The 21,836-nt window shown below is 42.8% G+C and overlaps 1 protein-coding gene across 3 annotated transcripts in view; it reads right to left on the minus strand.

The window, feature by feature from the left end:
* Window positions 1–1,434: 1,434 nt before the first annotated feature.
* Window positions 1,435–21,836, minus strand: part of NEK11 (NIMA related kinase 11) — a 69,804-nt gene continuing 49,402 nt past the window's right edge. For all 3 annotated transcript variants that reach the window (XM_057431514.1, XM_057431516.1, XM_057431515.1), the window contains 4 exons: window positions 18,489–18,613; window positions 16,558–16,618; window positions 14,099–14,195; window positions 1,435–2,145 (listed from right to left, as the gene is read on the minus strand). In XM_057431514.1, the coding sequence (XP_057287497.1) occupies window positions 1,941–2,145; window positions 14,099–14,195; window positions 16,558–16,618; window positions 18,489–18,613 (488 nt within the window). In that variant the 3' untranslated portion in view covers window positions 1,435–1,940. The remainder of the gene's footprint in view (window positions 2,146–14,098; window positions 14,196–16,557; window positions 16,619–18,488; window positions 18,614–21,836) is intronic.

Below are 21,836 nucleotides of genomic sequence, written 5' to 3' on the forward strand. Positions count from 1 at the left end.
TTAGTCCAAAGTATTTAAGACGAGCGGATTTTTAGCCAGTGATGACCTAAAGAGAAACTCTGATAGGAGACGTGTGTGTTTTGTGCACTGTTTATGGTAATGTAACACAAAACAAGAACAGTACAAGATAATACTAACATGATGATAATATTTGGTTCTTATATGTTGGAAAACAGAAAACTGCGGCACACGAAGTCCCCATGATGGCTACTTCCTGCGCAGCTGCGTAAGCACAGATTACTCCAAGGCCTTTAAACACCAGTAAAAACAAACCAAAAGCCAGCTATGGCACTCCTGATGCATATCCTCCCCGAGATCACGGAAAGGAGAGTAACAGAAGACAATTCGTTGGGTTTTCTCAACTTCTGGAAAGGATAGACCTTATTGTCTCTAAAACAGAGCCAGGTCTGGTCTGGATGGAGCGATTTCAAACCCAACCAGTATTGCTGAGTATTTTGGAAGAGATGAGATCTGGAAAAGGTATTTATTGGGAAATGAGAGTAGAAACTAAGGCATATAATGTAACCTGCCACCTTTCTGAAGTGACCCTCAATAGGAGCAGCAACGTAAGGATTCCTGTCTAATCCATGGGGTTTATCTCTGGGTGTTAACTACAGTTCGAAGATGAAAAGTTTCCCGTTGAGTTTGATACGTAGACATTTAATAATGCCCCCCTGACATTATTCTCACCGTTTGTTGGTTACTTCTTGTTTGCTTTGTGAATGTTTTAGTCCCTGTAACATCCAAGCGCTCCTCCCGTACCTTGGACTTCAGCGCTTGTGGTTTTAAATGGTCTTGAATGAACTCACGTGCAAAAATCCTGGAAGCAGGTACACAGACACAACAGTGAGAAGGCTGTGGAGTTTCTTTGAGCCAGGACTATAATGCCACAGGTTTTGCAGTTGGGCATGTCCTTTGCTTCCTCAGTTTGTGTTGCTGCCCAGATAGATTAAGAGGACTCGACTTACCTTTCCCTCTGAGTCTCTTAGAGCGTGTCACAAAGATGGATCAGAAGAACTGTTTAGTTTGCTGTAAATATCAGTACCTTTAGCTTTAAGTGATCTCAGGTCAAATAGCAATGGTTTTTTACATTCATATTATGAATTTCTTTTAATTTATCTCATTCAGTCCCTGAGTCCTTTAAGAGTAGGGGCAGAAGAGCAGGAAGCATAAGGATTATGATGATGGTTCAATGCTTAAAAATTCATTTGAGTTTCCTTTGTAAAGTGTATCACTGCTATCCTTTAGTGTTTTACACAGGGGGATGAAGGAGCTCGGAATGCAGAATAAAGAAGGAAGAAGCAGAAGGAAAACATCAGGTATATAGTCAGAGCATGATATGCAATTGAAATCAGCAAAAGTGTGATGCATATGCAGAAGGGAGGATAAGCATTACATGAGAAAAAAACATTACCAGGATCCATGTACAAGCCAAAAATAATCAGTTTATTGTTCCGTCTGCGTACAATGAATTTGATCCAAAACTCTCAGAAGTTGCAGTAAGGATTCCTATCTAACATAGTGAGACACGGCTCAGGCCTCATGCCTCTGCCTCTATACATTCACACACATGGTAGATGGCCAGACATCTTTCTGCCTCTGTGGATATACATACCTGTCTATCTGAGCACTCATGTCCATATAAAGATACACTTATGAACTTATTGTCACAGCTCACTTGAAAGTCACACAGATTAAATGCAGTCCTTTTGAACAAGGAATAGTGACGAGCAAACACTTGTTCTTCCTGTCCCTGTATTCTGCACCACAGTTATGCACTTCTCACTGCGGTGTGGATTCTCAGATGGAGTTTACCCACATGCTTATGTACTACGTTACCTTCAGCGGTTCCTCCAAATACCTCCCATACTTGCCGGCTGACGTGAAGAAGACACCTTCACTCCCCCTTACCTTTTCTAGCCCTGTTACTGACACACCTTTTACGGCTGAAGATGTGATTCTGAAGCCTGTAGCTGCTCCTCAAAGTACAGAAGCTGATCCACTTCAAAGCAATCGCTTGCTCTAGAAACCATCTTCTCCAGGTGTCTCCTGATCTCCTCCTCACTGGCATCCTGCTGTCTGGCTTGCTTGAGATAGCTGTACACGGCTTCAAACACCTCTGCTCCCAGCTTCCCAATGGCAGATCTGGGGATAAGTACGAGAAAACGGTCAAGTAAAAAGTTATTCGTACTCTATATTAATACAAGTCATAGCTAGTACTGATTTTTTCTACCTGCTGTAGCTACCTTTGATTAAAATGATATACTGATGCACCTAGTTTGGCTGACAGTACAAGAAACTAAAGTTTCCGGGGGAATTTCTTTATGATTGCTTGTAATAGAAAGAGACAGGAGTAAAAACCTGGGGAAGCGTGGCCATCGTTGTCATTACAAACCAAGACTCCTTTTCACGATGAATCTGACGTACCGTTTTATCTACGGCAAGCCTCGTAGACAAACGCGTATTATTGCCTCTAGGCTGCCTCAAACCCGAAAGGAGCAACCCATGGCAGACACACACCGGTGGCATTTTATGTGAACAAACACATTTCAGGATCCGTTGTTTTATTTCAGCTTCCATCAAATAACAAGGAAACCATTGCACAAGCTCAGCAGGAGCTGGCTGACGCTCGTTTTCTGCAGCACTCTTCTTTTGTTAGAAGACAGATCTGTAATTCAGGGGCAGAGAATACACTCACAGGATCTTAATGGTGATTTATAAAGAAGATCCATTTGCAAGCAGCAAGACAATGAACAGCGCTTCTTCTAAACGCAAACATCTTTAAGTTCACGTATCACGAGCCACAGTCAACACCAAATTTTCCACTCGGTGATGGGCTCATGATATTGTGCTGAAATTAAGTTATTTCCCATCAGCATGTCAGAAACTATCTTCCCGCTCCTCACACACCCAGGATTTGTGTTGTTTTCCTTCATTACGCCTTTACGTGCTAGAGCAATTGAGATTTTATTGTCTTACAGTGTCCAACTGGCTCATTTGAGGGCTGATGATGCTCTTCACTTAGTTAGGAAAGGAGCTGGACTAATTGGGATCACCTTCCAGGAACATCTGCAGTTTGCATTAAAACATGTCTTATTTTGGGTAGGTAACGTTGTGGTAAGCAGCATTTTGCTAGGATTTCAAGAGTATTCGGGTGGGACAATCACTCCTTTTTCGGGAAATCCATCACGGCATGAAGGCCTCTTCAATAAACACTAAAATAAACCAATGGTATCTTACATTCTAATGCTCTCACGTACTTCTCAAGTATTACAAGTATTGTGCCCCTAGCATGTTAAAACATGTGATGCCTTAGCACTTTGCCTTATGGCAATGCTTTTAGCAGAGCGTATCTTCAGTGTGAGCAGCGTGCTCCTGCCTGAAGGGCAGTGCTTGCGGGGAGCTGCCTGGTGCCCTGGGCCCATGTTGCCTGCGGTTGTGCTTATCGTGCTGATTTCTCACTGCTGTCGTACATGTCTAACACCAGGGCAAGGCAAACTGTTCTAACCCCCTAGCATCATCCAGCTAAAGGGGTAGCTGCTTTTTCATCTCTAGCCATCCTGTTGCTGCTGAGGAATAACATTGTTAGAGTGAGACTGCAGCCAGTGAAACTTCCATGTCGTGTCAATTCCTCCATCCTTAGAAAACCATGGCGAAGAATTTAACTTCATTGTTTCTCAAACGGCATTGGACATGAAAGCACCCCTTTTTCTCAGTGATACAGAACCGCTTTATTAGCGTGTGAGATAGATACTTCTGAAAAACCCTGTTGTTATATATATTAGGACCCACTGCTGGTGAAAGTGCACAATACATCTAATAACGTACTTTTTCCTGAAGGATATCCCGCATGACTGCTCTGATCTCACAAGAAGGAAACATCTCCTCACATCCTGTCTGCCCTCTGCAGCTCAGTCATGCCCAGCCACGATTCCAGCCCTCTGGCTACACATCGCCCCTCCTGCTGGCTCCTGACAGAGGTGGATTGGGAACTGGGGCAGAGAAAGTGAAAACCCAGGATCAGAAGCCACAGGTCCAAGCTGGAATCTCTGCAGGTGCAGACCTGACTCAGTCCTGCTTCCTGTAATTAGAAACTGCCTTTCTTTTTCTACCAACAGTGCTTTTTAGGGGAAAACTAGAATTGTTGGAAGGGATTAATTCTCAGACACTGGAAATCTAGGGATTAGATAACCACAGAAAGTGGGATTTGCTCGGCAAATGATGTACATTTCTTCACAACGCTTTACCAGAAATATCACAGCATTTCTCTCCAATGGTTCAAAATCGATACATAAGAAGTGATTTTGAAATCACTGCTACTTCACTAATGCTTTTACTGACTCCTCGCTCCCTCTTAGACAAGTATGTTTAATTTTTTGGCAGTCCTGTCTACTTAGAGATGAAAAATGAAGCAAACGTCCCCCAGGAGTATTGCTTCTGCTAATAAATGTGACCTGCAGACTTAAATCTTCTCGGTTAAGCTTGGCAGAGCGTGCAAATCAGCTAATCTGTATAACAGCTGATACAATAGAATTATGGGGAATGCGTTCACAGGTGGAAAATTAAGGGGTAGCTAACAAAAATTAGAACCTGCTTTTACAGAAGAAGACATCAGGCTCTGTTTGGACTCGAGAGCTGCACTAATGCGAGGCTGCTACCACATCACACATCTTCTATCACAGAGACACAAGTGTGGTATCTAAGACGGTAAATGTCAAATAGATACTACTGAGTGAATCTACCATCCTGATGAAGGCAGGGGGAAAGTGGCTTTCTGGAAAGGGAGATTTGCCCATTATGGCCCTGATCCTGTGCTAAGGGATGTTTGTCCATCCATGAGAAGTCCTACAGAGGCACAGTTATGGATTTTCCACTGACCTGTTCACAGTTACTTCTGTTTCACATGAAACATGGGACACCTGCATTACTGGTTTGAGATGATTAAAAGCCTTACCACCAAATGTGCTGTGTGAGCAAGTACAGGGCTCCCATTTACATTCTCTTTTGCCAACGTTTTATGATCTACTGGCGGTTACTCTCTTTATGCCATCTTATAGCTTACTCCCCATCAAACTCAGTATTTTCCACCAGAAAGGAGCCATCATCTCTTTCTCAGCCAAGACCACACGAGCAAAGGGGATACCTGACATCTGGCACATCTGGGCCAGATCCCCATCCTACGCTGCCTTAAATTGTTTTTCACTATGTTGAACTCAAAGGACTTGCATCAGGCTCTATCAACCAAGGGTCCGACTCAGGATGGTGTGTAATGTGCTTAATGTCACATCACGTACTGTTCGTTCTCTAGCTCCAACGTATTACAGAGGCTTAGATATAAGGAGGGATTCATTCATCGCTGGCATTTGAGCACTGTGTTTCCTAATTTTCAGCATCTTGTTCATCAATGGAATTCACAGCTCTGTGGTCGAATCCTGCGCTCCCTGTTCAATGCAGGCAGCCCAGAAGAGCGTTGACTCACAGCGTTGGCCCACTACAACTGCAGAAAGTCATATCCTAAATCCGACACCTGTCTGGGTTTCCTGAAGTTGGGAATCACCGCTGTCAACCCAGGACTTGCTGCAGTTCAACATGACCACAGAGGTACACCATTGTCCCCTTTTATCCCAGGGTCTGTGGCTAGAGCATTCACCCAGAGAGCTGGAAACCTGGGGGGAAAATGGAATTCAAATCCACACCTCCCAAAGCAGTATCAGTCAGACCGAGGGATGAAGGGCTCTTCTTCACCCTCACTCTGATTTGTACGAAAGCAGATGTGTTGGCTCACAAGAGAACTGGATGATCTTCAGGTCCTTTCCAACCCTAACTATTCTATGATTCTATAATGGAGGATAACTCTGGATAGACTGAGGACTAAGGACAATACTGAAGGTATGTGCAAACGTCATTTGCACGAAACAGTCCCTGGATAAAATAGTATGAGCAATCCTTGGGGTTCTGCAGTCCTTGGGACTGATATCCAGGTTACCACATGTGAGCGCGTGCCCAAAGAGTGTGCTTTCTCACTGCAAACTTCGACTCAACAGTGAGCCCAGCTTTCCTCACTCCTGTCTGCAGACAGCATTCCCAATGCTCCAGGTACAGGCTGGGGTCCTCCATAGCCTGGAGGCATGCTGCAACCACCAACCTTCTACTAGCTGGACAGCAGATACTGCCAGTCCCCACACTGTCATCCATGGAAGCTGTGGTCTGAAAAATAATGCCTCTTGCTGCCAGTGTCTGTGCAGCACACAATCCACACCTAGAATGAACTGGAACGAGCCCCAGAGGCCGTAGAGGCAAACAGGTTTGTGAGTAATGATGGGGTTTGGGCATGAGAAGAAGAGTTTGGGCATGAGATAGGTTCTATCAAGGGTAAGGTGCTTCTGAGCATGCGAGAAGCAACGTGAGTATCAGCAATATCATAGGCACTTACCGCTTTGTCTCACTGTCAGCATTAGAGGGGAGCTGAATAGGAGCTTTGAGAACTGCAATTTTATACTCAGGGTGTCTAGAAATATTCACAGCCATTTAGTGGATCTGGGCCCAAATGAATTTATCAGGCTATTGGGTGGTTTGCAGTTGATTTCCTACACATCAGTGTAAAATTACTAAAACCTGACAATATAATCCTGTTGTGTTCTCAACTAGCTGAGGAAGTTGTAAATCTTTCCCTGGGTGAACAAAGGATTTTCTATTATCCCATGGGTCTTTATTTTGACTATTCTGCCACTAGCTACATATTAACATTCCCTTTCTGGTTTGGAGATCAATTACAATACACCTACCTTTATGCAACACTGACAAAAGCCACAAAACAAGATTAATGCTTCAGTTGGTGCTCCTCCATGGGCATTAGCAGCCGAGTTAATATCTCTCGGCAGTTTGTCATTGCGTGCCTTGAAGGATAACTGCGACACAAATCAGCAGCTAAGGGGGTTTTCAAGCTTCTCGTTTTCAAATGTCGTTCAGCATAATAGTGACTATCATTTAGAATCATTCTGCTCTCCCTCATCCGCCCTCAAACTGCACTTTTTTTGCTCTCAAACACCGAGTGTTCACTAGTGCCTTCAGAGAGCTCAGTGCGGTCCATGCTTGGGAGCAAGGAGAGGCTCTGCAGCTCCTGAGTTACACCAGAATTACACTGTGGTCTCTCTGGACCAGCAAGAATGCCTCACCTCTGCCATAGCAGGCAACAAACACACAGCTCCTAAGCCAACCACAGGAAATTCAAATACTGATGTCACTCTTGGCTACCTCGGTGTAAATGATAGAAAAAAAGCTTCCTGGACATGGATTTTCCATTCCAGTGGGCATTTATTTCTCCTTTTGATGCAGCCAGGCTGCCTGTATCCTACACCAACTATATTGTAAAATAGGAGGTAAATCTGTCACGATTAGGGCTCACAGGGCATAAAAGCAAGTGCAGGGCCCTTCAGAAGTATAATTTCAGCAGATGTCACTTAATTCTGCTCTCCCTGGCACAAGGGAATCCCCACGGAGTCCAGCACTATTACTCAGAAGTCCCATCAATACATCCAGCTCGGATTTGTCCTCAAACATGCTATTTCTAGCCATTAATTTATTAGCCTTATATTTCTCCTTAAAACAGAGGACAGCCGTGCCACTTTGCAGCTAACTGGTAGTAACATGAATCTTGGTGAAAAAGATTGCTACATTTATCTCCTGAAATGACTCTGCGAAAGAACCCGGAAATCACATATCTTTGATATCATACAAAATATTGCTTTCTTACTGTACCAGAAAACCTTAAGGTATCTGCTACAGAATCTCATGGACCGGTAAACAAACAGGTTTATCTCCATCCCAACACAAAAGGCCCCTTTCCTCTCACGTTATCTCCCTGTCGTTCGGCGTGTTGGCACTACTGACTATGAATGATTAAAACTTCTCTGAAACTTGAGATGGCTCTGGGTGCAGTTTGCAAAGTTGCTCCATACAGACCCTTTGAGATCTGGTGGGACAAGCACATTTTAAGATCCATCATTATCTGACAGTTGCTCAGTCTTTGCCATGTGAAAAGTATGGCAAAGTCTAAGAAAAGGGATTTGAAAAATAGGGAATTGGAAAGCATCGTTATATAAAAGCTAGTAAAGAAAGCTCTGAATTGCTAATATTAACCCCTGCCTTCACCTTCAAGCCTCAATGGGCTTTGACTTCCATCATATTACCGCGGAATGAAGATTTCTTTACTTGAAGACACAAAGATCATTTTCATCGTTCATCCTTAATTACTTCATAATTTCTGAATTAAAGCACCTGAATTTGATTGCAAACAAAACTCTCTGATGTCCTGCTTCAAAGACCTGCAAAATCTAAAGCGTATTTAGGACACGTTTTCCCATGAGCTGAGAAGGATCTTATTATTAAAAGCTGTAGACACGCAGCTGAAGAAATATCAACACTCATATTCTCCATGCACCTCATTTTCTGAGCTAAATGAATTGATAAAATTGGAGTTGAAGCTGACATCTGCTCTTGGAAGAAGCGTTAATGAGAATTTAGAGCTCCTACTTGAATTCCAGCTACTACAAATTTAGAATAGGGTTTGTCCTCAGAGAAAATGTAATTATTAAGTTTTCTTAAGGTTTTGCCACAGGGTAAAAAAAACAACACAACAAACCACGATCATTTAAACCAAACCAGAATATCACAATTTGAATGTCTTCTATGTTAACAAATTTACTGCCAATACTGAAAATGAGTGACAAAAATTTGCTTGTATACAGCAGTTCTCCAGGAGGTGAAAATGACACTGTTTAGTGCTCACAAAGAGTTATGTGTAACGCACTTCCCCAGGCTGCAGCGACTTTACACGTATCCTAAGATTTCCTAGCCTTGCTAATAGGATTTTAAACAGTATCTTAGTTTTCAAATGCAATTCATTCAGCATCACTCATCAAGATCAAGCAAAAATACAAGGCACATTTAAAACATACCTGATGGCCTTTGCTTTGGTTATCGATGCATGTGTTTTAGACAGATGTGTCTGAAGAGCAGCACAATATACGGCTGCTTCTTGAATGTGGACGTGCAAGGATAACAGTAGTTATCTCTGAAAAGTCAATAGTTACATACAATAAGAGTTTAAGGACCTCATGAAGTTCAACCAAGCCAAGTGCAAGGTCCTACACCTGCGTCGGGGCAATCCCAGGCACAGCTACAGGTTGGGCAGAGAAGAGATTCAGAGCAGCCTGAGGAGAAGGACTTGGGGGTGTTGGCTGATAAGAAACTGAACATGAGCGGCTTCAGTGTGCGCTTGAGCCCAGAACCCCGCTGTGTGCTGGGCTGCATCAAAAGCAGCGTGAGCAGCAGGTTGAGGGAGGTGATCCTGCCCCCCTGCTCTGCTCTCATGAGACCCCACTTGCAGCACTGTGTGCAGCTCTGGTGTCCTCAACATCAGAAGGACATGGAACTGTTGGAGCAAGTCCAGAGGAGGCCACGAGGATGCTCAGGAGCTGGAGCACCTCCTGTATGGAGACAGGCTGAGAACACTCTTCTCAGCCTAGAGAAGAGAAGCTGCGTGGAGACCTCAGAGCAGCTTCCAGTGTCTGAAGGGGGCTACAAGGATGCTGGAGAGGGACTCTTCATCAGGGACTGTAGCGATAGGACAAGGGGTGATGGGTTCAAACTGAAACAGGGCAAGTTCAGGTTGGATCTAAGGCAGAAGTTCTTCCCTGTGAGGGTGCCGAGGCACTGGCACTGGCTGCCCAGAGAAGCTGTGGCTGCCCCATCCCTGGCAGTGTTCAAGGCCAGGTTGGACAGGGTTTGGAGCAAGCTGCTCTAGTGTGAGATGTCCCTGCCTGTGGCAGGGGCTCGGAACTGGATGATCTTAGGGTCCTTTCCAACCCAAACCATTCTGTGCTTTTATGATTAAAGCTCATCTAGTTCCAGCCCCCTGACAGAATCATAGAATGGTCTGCCAGGGATGGGGCAGCCACAGCTTCTCTGGGCAACCTTTTCCATTCGGGGGAGACCTACTGCTTCTGCTGCAAAGGACTTCTACTCTTCTACGAACAGTAGAAGAACAGTAGGGCAATAGACATTGCCTCACCCAGTTTCATTTCTACTTAGGCAGGAAGAGCTGAGGCTTCACCCATTCCTGCTTTCTCAGTTGTTGCCTTGGGACAATAACAATTCACAAGCCATCAGCATTCACTTCTCCCTGACAGGAGCCGGAACCAAATTCCCTGCTTGGTCACACAAAGCCAAGTTCAACATTCCTAGTGGAATTCCTAGGACTGTCCACCCATCATCTAATAAAAAACTTCATCCACTTCTTCACTGTGGCAGTTAAAGAATGTACAGAAACGAATGTCTTTGAAAATTCAGTCTTTTTAGGACTACTTATCTAAAAGAATACCAGAGCCTAATCGCTGACTTCAGTATGACCTTTCTTTCTGAACTTTAAAGATGAAGGCTGCATTTGACGCCAGCATCACAAGAACAAGCAGAACATCTGCATAATGCTCATGAGTCCGAACCAATAGTGTTATGAGCATTCACAGGAACAGAATAAAAATATCACCAAATGCCTTTTCTCCATGCCTTCTGAAAGATGGCTTTACTTACACTCAGCAGGCGATGAGGAAATCTTCTGCCTGATCGTGGTATGCTGCTGTGTCTAAGACTTCAGGAACTGACTAAAAGGTGCTTACTGCTGTGCTAAAGGATTTTAATGTACTTAAAAATTTGGGGCATAAAAGCCTTTTCCTTTTACTGGCATGCATTTTATTGAATTCTAAACTGTGTATTAAAGTTCACTGCTATTAAAAGGACTAGGACTCATTGTATTTATTCATGGATCTCTCCATAAAGGAGCACAGAATGCTCTGTACTTATGTGGCTTTCTATCTTGATTTTCTACATTGTATTTTCAGAAAAGAACAAACAAGACATTCTATTCCAGACCTATTCCAATACTCAAAAATTAGCCTGCAAAACACAAATCCTGATTTTACAAAGCCCAGGAAATGAATTTTGACTTACAGTGATGAAGAAGCTTCAAGGGGAAGCCTTCACTTCCTGGACACAAATACTTCACAGTCTAAGAAGGCGCAATTGTGGATACAGCCAACTGCATTAAAACCCCTAGTAAGGCTTGTTCTTGTCCACAGGTTTCTGTACACACTTGTATTATTTCTCAACTTTGCTTTTCCATTTTAGATCATGCAACCCTGCACAGACTTGAGATGTCAAGTATGGATCAAAACGCTTTTGCTACAATGACTCTTAGAAGGGCTTTCCTTAGCGACAAAGCCAATCTTTCACGCAATGACTACTGCCAAAGGTTTGGACATCTTATAAGAAGACTTGGACAAGCTGTATCGACCACAGTGAAAGAAAAAGAAATAAGTGCTCTAACAATAACAGGTCAAAAAATGCTTTGGCTGGAGGAGTTGTTTCTGAAGAACGGAGTGGTTCTCTTCCGAGATGCGTGGTCTCAGAAAGAGACTGTGGAAATAGCTGGAAAGTCTCTTTAGGGGAGCATCTGTGGAACTGTCATTAGTTTTTCCTCATGGATACCCTGGTGAAGATCTGGCTCTGGATACCATGTGAGAGTAAAGCTTCTGAGACTGAGGCATGCACCAAGTTACCCAGTACCATTAAGGATGGGAACCGCCACGAGAATGAGACGGTGGGCAAGACAGAAAATAGCGAGCAATGGCTCCTCCTGTTTACTGCATCTAACGTGATTCCTCAGTCTAAATGCCCAGTACGAGGAATATGAGTCACACAACTCCGATTCCTATATTTGCTTGACTTATCACTGTTAACATGCAAGGCTGGGAAGGAGAATAATGAGAAAAAGCTCAAGATAATCTTTGTGGGAGCTAGTTCAAGAAATGGGGATTTCTTATCAACACTGCATATCAAAATCCTTAGCACTGAAGTAGAAATCTTTGCAGGGAGAATGCACTCCACTTGAAAGGTAAAGCTAAGTCTCTGCTGCTGTGAACTTTATCATGAATACTTTACTAAGTATAATGAACTAGAAATTGTTGTCACAGGAGTAGGTGATTTTATCATGAATCTTACTGACAGAACAGCAATTCCAAATGCTGGAACAGAGCGCAACAGTAATTGGAAAGAGGATGTCAAGGAAAATATTCAGGGATTGCAGTGAAAAAAGCTAGTGACTGAATCTTAAACACTACCAGTCTGCCTCTAAATTCAGCTCTGAGCTATTTTTTTACTTAAAATAGGAGATCAAGGACTCCTACCTACCGTATTCAAGAACATCAGTGGCTTCCTTCTACATTCTTGCAAGGACTTTCGGCACAGCTTTCCTCTCACATGAGTATCAGTATAAAGTCCTACATAATAATACAGTAAAAGCCACCTATATTGGCACTCTGATAAAGAGCAAGTGTTTCTACTGTCAAAGAATGCCTTCAGTGCAGAACTGTGATAACTCAAGCAACGACCACATCACATCTTGTCAAGTGACTGTTCTGCTGCAGTGATTTGCAAGCCCGCACCGCTCACACGTCAATTAGAAATGACTAAAAGGCCCCTTTTGCTGTTCAACCCCGTGTTATTTCACATGAATGTACCATTTTATCAGAGCTAATAAGAGCTTCTTCCAATAACTTTATTTGTAATGGTTAGGCACAACGCTTACTTTCTGAGTAATTCATGACACGGAAGAGTCTCCCTTATCAGAATCTATTGCTACTAGCATCTGAAAATGATGCAAATCCCAAGCCTTCATACTTGTCTTTCTACAGTTACTTGCCACCTAAACAGACTTCACTGCACTTCCTCATTGCCTCCCCTGCTCTTCTTTTGTTTCCAGCATCACACCTCATCCCTAAAGGCAGTGACCATGAAGTTCTAACAGGTAGGGTTTATCCTGTAACCATGAGAACACAAGATGAAGACTGTAAGATTAGTGGGCATTTTGACTAAACAATCCCACCTTGCAACTAGTTGGCACAACATGATGCACTTATTGATTTTATAAGTACTTTGCAAGAAAAGGGAATGGAAAGCAATCAGAGTGGCAGGCTGAGACACCTGCTGACTGTTGCACAATAAAGGCTAAGCTACAAAGTGTAACCCTATGCCTGAAATGGCATAAAGCTGAACAACTTCTATCTGGCATAAATCTGATGGGCATTTCCCTTGAATACGTGGTGCGTTTGGCACTGCCATTTGTGATCAGCATCAACACTGTTGCGGTTGCATTCATTTTCCTTAGAGGACTCACTTCAAGAACTACTGGTATTAATTGTTTGAACTTATTTGTATTCTGATGACATCCACCATGTTCTTGGCACTGTCTGCCCACAGAAGAGAAAACCGCCCTTTTTTAAGACTGTACAATCTGAGTTCAGTTGAATGTTGCAACCCTGCAAAGAAAAATTGAGTTCATAAATAATGGAGAGCATTACGATTGCCAGATCAGTACCTAAATTAGGGAGCTATAAATCTTGGAAGGCCATAAATTACTGAATCAAGATAAAAGCTCACAGTACAGTAACCAGTACATTCTGGAAAGGAAGCACAGATCTTTGTTTTATCAAGGCATTGAAATATTTATTAACAAAGCTGAGTTTTCAGTGATGCTGAAAGCAATTAAACAATGAGTTTCAAAGGGAGCTGCACATGTAATTACTCTGTTATCTGAAAATCCCAATCAACAGCAACAATCATGTTTGCTTTAAATCATCATATCATCACGGGAAACAAAAGTCTTTTGTTCGAGGCAAGAATGAAGTGTGGGTGAAAGAGCAAACATGGTGGGAACATGGCTATCTGCAAGTGATTTGTGGCCGTGTGTTGAGCTAATAAAGAAAGCAATGTTCCAAATGACACTGACAGCAGCGAAGGCAAACTGGATCCTGGAAGGATGACAGCGATTGTGCAGATTATTACAGAAGAATCAGAAGGAACAGTCAACCTTCATCCTCCCTGGAGGCAAGTAGGCATCCAGTCTATAAAGAATACCGTACCCTCCGCTTCTTTTTGTTGATGGATGGGGAAACAACACATGGTTTTCTTTGCTATGTTCTGTATTTTTTTCAAATCAATCCTCTGTGTCTGAATATTGGGAACTCATAAATATCTTACTTACTCCCTCATGCGTTTCAGTTTGGTCTCAGCCATAGTGCTGTTGAGAGCTCTGGATCCCTGGGGCACCACTGGAGACACTCCGGTGACAGTCCCCGAGCCTACAAATCAATGCACAGACAAATAACCTTATTCACCTTCATCCCCTGAGCTCTATTGCAGAGTCAAGGGCAGTCAGAAGGAGGACGACTATTGTGGTTTCTCACAAGGTAGTGCCGCATCAATTAAAGATGGATTACATTATTAAATGCGTATTAAGGGAGCCTTCTTTCTGAGGGACAAGCAGATTTATAGCTTAAAGGTGCCAGAACTGGAACAACAATTTTCCTTCTCTGTAGCATAGATAGAATTACATTGCAACAGAAAGCACAGGCAGGCACTTGAAGAAGTGCTGGGACAGGTAAACAGTCAACAAAATGAAACTTGCTTAGACAATACAAGTTTTCCTCCATTGTTCTTGCACTTAGTTAGACGAGCAATAACCTTCTTCCTAAGAGGCAAGTTTCTCCTTTAGCTAGATTATTACTTTGTATTATTACTTTGTATACTTTGTAATACTTTGTATTATTACTAAAGTAGGATCTGTTTTTCTAATTATAAAGAAATTCACGGAGTATGCAAAAGGGAAGGGAAGAACTGAGTAAGCCAAAGAAAAGGACTGGCACAGGAGAAAAACAAGCATGAGCTGGCCGATAAAGAAGTTTTGCTGGGAAATTAAAGGGTGGCCCCGAGGAAACCCCAAGTGCTTTGCAAAACAATGCTCATGACTTACTGGGTGGCATTCTGTTCTCTGAGTTGGTATGGAACTAAGTTCCAGCTGTGGAGCTTTGGGGCTTCAGAAGCAATAAAAAAATGGATGCCCTGAGCACCAGTGGTCTAAGGAAAATACAGTATTTGTATTCTCTTAAGAGAGAATACATTTAACCACAGGCTTCACCTAATTCTGGTATTACTATTATTACAGGATATACCACTGTAGTGAGAGCTCAGGATAGTCATTCTGCTTAGTGGGTTCAATCTATTTCTTGCTACAATATCTCCTTCTCCTCTGACGTTTCATTATTAAAGACATCCTTCTTGTTTTTTCTGGGATTCTAGGCTAAGTAATTTGTACTTTGTCTACTCTTTACAACTGCAGTTGGCCAAAAAAACCTTCTTCTCTAAAAGAAAACTGGTATCTATTTTCCTCTCCATTTAAATAGGATTTTCTGGGTATTATGAGGCAGCTGCAAGGAATACCGATGGGATGATGATGCAGAAGTGGGGTTAGTCGTTAAAACAAATGAGTTCTTAAGTAAAAACTTCTAAGAGCTTTACCTATTGTTGCTACAACAAACATCAAGATTTCTTCCCGGGGTGATTCATACCCCACACCAACTTCTGTACTGGAGGTATTTTCTTAGAAGCAGATCCTTGATTAATAACATATTTTGCCCTCAGATTCAAGCAGCTTGCCTGCCCATCCATCAACACAGAGCAAGGAACTCTGCTTCTTCAAAAAGTGACCAGTGGCTCCAAGACTATGATGGCCACAGCTTTGATTACTCCCTTTCATCCCTTTTCTTCTCTGGCTTTCTCTTCCCATCAGCCCATACTTCTTACAAGCGGGGTGTATCAGAGCTTGGCACTGAAGGAACCTCTACAAGGAGGACTTCACAGGCTTCCCTATATTCTAGTTTCAGAGCCCATATTCTAATATCAGATAATACTGAGTCAGGTTTATCCCAGCTGAACAAGTGTAAACGGAGCAGCTAAACAAGACTGCAGCTCCCTTGGGGGCCTTTGGGTTCCTTTGGGAACTCTGCTGGGCTTTAGAGCAACCTACATACAGGCTACTGCTGGCACAGCTCAACCCCATGGTCTTCAAGGACAGTGGCTACGCCACACTCAGTAAACAGCCTGCTTTCATGGAAGTTTCCTTTTAGCTGTTCTTTTGTTCTTTTAGTGAGAAGCCAGGCTTTCAAACTCTACATTTATAGACAGAATTTGTAGGAGATTTTAGGATTCAATTGCAACCTTGAATTCCCAGTGATTTTTCTGTGCCTGGAATGAGATCCCATAAACTGAAATAAATATTATCCAAACTTGGATCATCATTTTCATTTTTGTTTTAATATTTTAACTGATTTTCTATTATTATTACCAGTACCAGAAACTATAAAATAACTTTTGTATCCTTCAATATTTTCCTCTGGACGGAATATGGCAGAAGACAAATTATCAAAAGCATTCTGCACCTCTGGCCGTCATGCTTTATGGCTCTATTATATTCATCATAAGCACTTAACTGTGTAGGCCTTTTCTTTTGGCATATTTATACTTCTCTGCAGTAGCTTAAGGTAGAAGTGATTTTCAAAGTCACTCAACATTTTTTGAGTTATTTTGTTGCAAAGTGGAAATAATTGAAATATAATGAATACAGACTGCTAACGACTTACATTTAAAGAGGAGATATCATCTTACCCAATGAGCTACCGTTCAGGACACTCTCCAGATACTTGACCATTGCCTCAATATCACTGTCCTGTGGAAAAATTAAACAAGGACTAGGATTAGTGCAAGCACAAACTTAAACATTATAGAAGTATCCCACAAACATAAAGGTTATTGCTTACACCAATGAATGTCAACACTCAACTACAAAGAGTCTGCATTGCTCAGGACTTTTTCCTGTTTTCTTCTCCTAAAACAGCAGGCTTGGGAATGATCTTACATCAAATCTGGTCTCTTCTCCCAAGTAACAAGCGGCGGGACAAGAGGTAAGGGCCTCAAGCTGCGCCAGGGGAGGTTTAGACTGGAGATGAGGAACAATTCCTTCCCCAGAGGGTAAACTGAGTAAACTTTTGGTCAAAGAGAAACCGAACATGGGTGGCTTCAGTGTGTGCTTGAGCCCAGAAACCCCGTGTGCGGGGTTGCATCAAAAGCAGCGTGAGCAGCAGTTTGAGGGAGGTGATCCTGCCCCTCTGCTCTGCTCTCCTGAGACGCCACTTGCAGCACTGTGTGCAGCTCTGATGTCCTCAACATGAGAGGGACATGGAGCTGTTGGAGCAAGTCCAGAGGAGGCCACGAGGATGCTCAGGGGCTGGAGCACCTCCTGTATGGAGACAGGCTGAGAACATGGGGGCTGTTCAGCCTGGAGAAGAGAAGCTGTGTGGAGACCTCAGAGCAGCTTCCAGTGTCTGAAGGGGGCTACAAGGATGCTGGAGAGGGACTCTTCATCAGGGACTGTAGCGATAGGACAAGGGGTGATGGGTTCAAACTGAAACAGGGGAAGTTCAGGTTAGATACAAGGCAGAAGTTCTTCCCTGTGAGGGTGCTGAGGTGCTGGCACAGGGTGCCCAGAGAAGCTGTGGCTGCCCCATCCCTGGCAGTGTTCAAGGCCTGGTTGGACAGGGCTTGGAGCAACCTGGTCTGGTGTGAGGTGTCCCTGCCTATGGCAGGGGGTTGGAACTGGGTGATCTTAAGGTCCTTTCCAACCCAAACCATTCTGTGGTTCTATGATTCAGGTTTAACTGGTGAGACAATTTCAGGACTCCCTGCTTCTGTGGTAGAGGTTCTGATTCCTCACACAAATATTTTATTTTTATCTTAGGAACTACATTTAAAGAAGCTATTAGTCCAAAGTTTTCAAAAATCAGTGCAAGGGATATTATACTATTCCTGAACACCTTAGAAAGACCAATTTACAGAAATTACTTGGGCATTGAAGTTCATTGCTTTCACTGAGACTTGATCATTGGAGACAAGATGCAGCTCAGCTCATCCTGACCAGATCTAAATCAGGTGCCTTTTCCAATAATCTTGAACCACCTTCAGACTGCAATCCCCAAGACTTTCATGTGGCAGCCTCACCTGATAAAGCTACTTTAAGCCTTTCAATAAGTTTTCTCTTCACTGGCACTTTCTGAGATCCTTGGGAAAGTTTGCAAGTCCACTGGTCAAGTCTTGCAGCTCACACTGCTCGCAAAAATAAGCCTAATATCAGCAGGAAGAAGTGGCAACTAGAGGTTGCCCAGGAATTAGAGATGGAATTTAGAGCTTAAGCTTGAAGTACACTTCAAGCTTTAACTTGATTTACCCATAGGTAACACATGAGAGAGCCCCACTCTGAGTGCTTTACAGTCACAAGGAAGTTTACTAACAATCCACCCTAAGGCATTCATGGGAGTGTTATCCTTAGTCCTGAAGGGATGCAAGAATCCTTCTCATTAACGTCTCGAACGAATGGCATATGCATACACGTATAACTAAATCATGGTATTGATATAAACATGCATACCTCACACAAGCCAATTTCAGTAATGATGTCAGGAGGACAAAATCTTGGAAGGAGCTAAATTTTCCCATGGAAAATGAGCATCCAGTTACACTGTTTTCCCAAAGATCACATATACCTGGTGATTTGGCTTAGAGACAGTCTGTAACGCTTCCGCATCCTCCTCCTCTTCACTGCTTTCTGAACAGGATTCAAACTCTTCATTGTAATATTCTTCTGCTGCTGCTGGGTCTTCCGGGATCTCTAAAGACAATTATGACTTTATAGCACTTAGACAGAAAAAATGTATGATCTTAAAAAGGTAAAATAGATTTTATAGCACCCATGTTATGTCACTAGCAACACATTCTGTGATTGAAAGCAAGGGATAGGTTCTCCGATTAAAACGTTCACCTTTGATGACATGCTAAGCACTGTTAAAGCTGTCTCTGGCAAAAGATCAGATCCTCATCATATGTAAATTAATGACCTTAAAGCATCTATATTGATTTTGGACTGAAATCACTGAACCAGAGAATAATTCAGGCTGGGAGGGACCTCATGGAATCATCTAGTCAAAGCGGGAATTGAATGCAGCTTTTGTGAGCTGGAATCATGCCCCAGTTTGGTTTTCTCTAACACACACAACCTGTGGTGGATACAACTGCTAAGCTAAATGGAAAATGCTATAAACCAGGCACATGTTTAAGAGACAGAGGAAATAAAATCTGTATTTTCTTCCTGAAGCAAAAGCAAAGTGAAATAGAAGAAACTGGTGAAGTCCAGCTACGCATACTTGGGCGTCGTGCTCTCTGAATTTATCACCATCACAAGTTTTAGCAACAGCAGTGAGTGCAGTATTTACATCGCCAATGAGCCAATAAAGTACAATAATTGTTATTAAAACTCACCATATCCATCACAGCATGAAAGCACACTCCAGCCACTCTGCCCTGGACAAAATCCTTTAGCATCCCAGACTCTGTAAGTGAAACAGCTCGAGGCCTGACTGCATCTGCTTCCAGGAGCACACCTTTCTCACCAGAAGCCCTGAAGCATGTGTTTAGTTCCAAGCAGAGGTTGGACTGTGGTGACTATATGAATAAAAGAGCACACTTCCCACTTTTCCAGACAGAAAGCTGCAAAGCAAAGAGTTACCCAAAGGAGACACGGCTCAGCAGCAAGAGGCAGGATCAGAAGACAAGGGAGCCTGGCTGGCCAGACATCCCATCAATAGCCCTAAGCATTCAGAGAGAGATACTCCAGGAGAGCTAAGCACCATGCTTTGATTTTAGGCAGTCCCTTACTGACTGATCAAGATAAGCTACATCCAAGCCCAGGAACAACGTTTTTATGCTACCATTTTTCAAAAGGAAAACGTTTGCTCTCTGTCTTTGCCTGGTATGATTATAAGAAATGTTAGTTGAAGATGAGATGATGCTGGGGAGGGACTCTTCATTAGGGACTGTAGTGATAGGACAAGGGGTAATGGGTTAAAACTGAAACAGGGGAAGTTTAGGTTGGATATAAGGAAGAAGCTGTTTACTGTAAGGGTGGTGAGGCACTGGAATGGGTTGCCCAGGGAGGTTGTGAATGCTCCATCCCTGGCAGTGTTCAAGGCCGGGTTGGACAGAGCCTTGGGTGAGATGGTTTAGTGTGAGGTGTCCCTGCCCATGGCAGGGGTGTTGGACCTTGATGATCTTAATGTCGTTTCCAACCCTAACTATTCTATGATTCTATGAAGACACAAAATGCTTAATATTCAGTTCTCATAAGTCATCATAGTCCTAGCTTTAGCTACGGCTGATTTGTGTCATTCACCCCAATTAAACGTACCTCTTTAAAGAAATATAAATCAACTTAAGCTGCATGGAAATAAATCCAATTCAAACAGTAAGACATAAAAAAATGCTTAAAATTTTTTACTTGACTCACATGAATTAAAAAAACAACAAAACCAAAAGAAGGGTTTAAAGGAGACTACAATCAAAAAACAACAAAAGCCCTTGGAGTTTGGGCAGGAAGAATATTTCTAATATTTAAGGTGTAGGAAAGAGAACTCAGTGAAAATGTGTTTGTCTGCAGCACGAGGTGGCTGAGCTCTCCCACTGAGGTACGATCGCTGATATCTATTGTAAAAACCACTTTCTTTCTTATAAACTTGATTCACCTCCAAATTTCTCACACATTTTCACTCAGGTTTCTCAGTTTTAAGATCACAGATTCCCAGACTGGTTTGGGTTGGAAAGGACCTTAAAGCTCATCCAGTCCCAACCTCCTGCCATGGGCAGAGACACCTCACACTAGACCAGGTTGCTTCAAGCCCCATCCAACCTGGCCTTGAACACTGCCAGGAATGGGGCAGCCACAGCTTCTCTGGGCACCCTGTACCAGCACCTCAGCACCCTCACAGGGAAGAACTTCTGCCTTAGATCTAACCTGAACTTCCCCTGTTTCAGTTTGAACCCATCACCCCTTGTCCTATCGCTACAGTCCCTGATGAAGAGTCCCTCTCCAGCATCCTTGTAGCTCCCTTCAGATACTGGAAGATACTTACACAAGCTTCAAAACAGCCCTCATTCCAGTGCCACCATTTCTAATTCTTCCTGTTTCTATTTTTCACCTTAGTTTGTAAATAACCCCAAACCACCAAACCCAAACCCCAACCAAACAAAAACCCCAAACAAAGGAAACCCCAACACTGTAAAATGAAGATCCATCTCCTTTTCCAGGCAGAATGAAGTCATTTTTCTTTCTTGCAGAGACACTGTCATTTCTGTGATTAGTATAATTTTAGTAGGTTCATCTGCATTCTATGTGTATTTATTCATTCAAATACATATGAAACAGCCTATTTATAACACAAACCTTGGACTACACTACTGTTCTCTGAGTTGTCTTCTCCCACATTCTGCATCTGTTTACTGTTGTAGTTAAAAGTACTAAAAGGCCTAAAAATCCTCCCCTTCCCAGCCAAACAAGGCATCAGAATCAGTCTTTTACTCATAACTGTAACTTAAAAATGTCTGCTCTGGCAGCCCATGAGCATCCAAAACTGCTGATGCCTCCAAACTGTGTGGAAAGGCTGGCACTGGCTATATCCACTTCCAAGACAGCTTTTGTATCCTTGTCAGAATTGCTCACCATTTGAGAAACTGTTTTGACAGCTGTTCATATATGGCCAGTTAATCCAAGCTCAGTAATACACTTTTCAATGCTAGTTCAGACACTAGAGATGTTCCAGGGTACACAAGTTTACCAGCTGTGATTTAGAAACCATTCCAAGTGCTATTTCTGAAAGAATACAGCATGTCCAGTGGATGGGAACTTGGGATTTAGCCCCATATACAGGTCCTTACAACTTCCTGGTTTCATGACAAGCATCTTTAAAGAAGGCACTTTCAAAACATCCATGTTTTCATTTAGACTATCTGGCTCCATAAAATAGTTCCTTGAGTGCTACTAAGCAGATTCAGCTCCTAGTCCT

This window comes from Pezoporus wallicus, unplaced genomic scaffold, assembly GCF_028554395.1.
Source record: "Pezoporus wallicus isolate ANWC-B61680 ecotype Strahan unplaced genomic scaffold, APGP_CSIRO_Pwel_v1 scaffold_11491, whole genome shotgun sequence".
Taxonomy (NCBI): Eukaryota; Metazoa; Chordata; class Aves; order Psittaciformes; family Psittacidae; genus Pezoporus; species Pezoporus wallicus.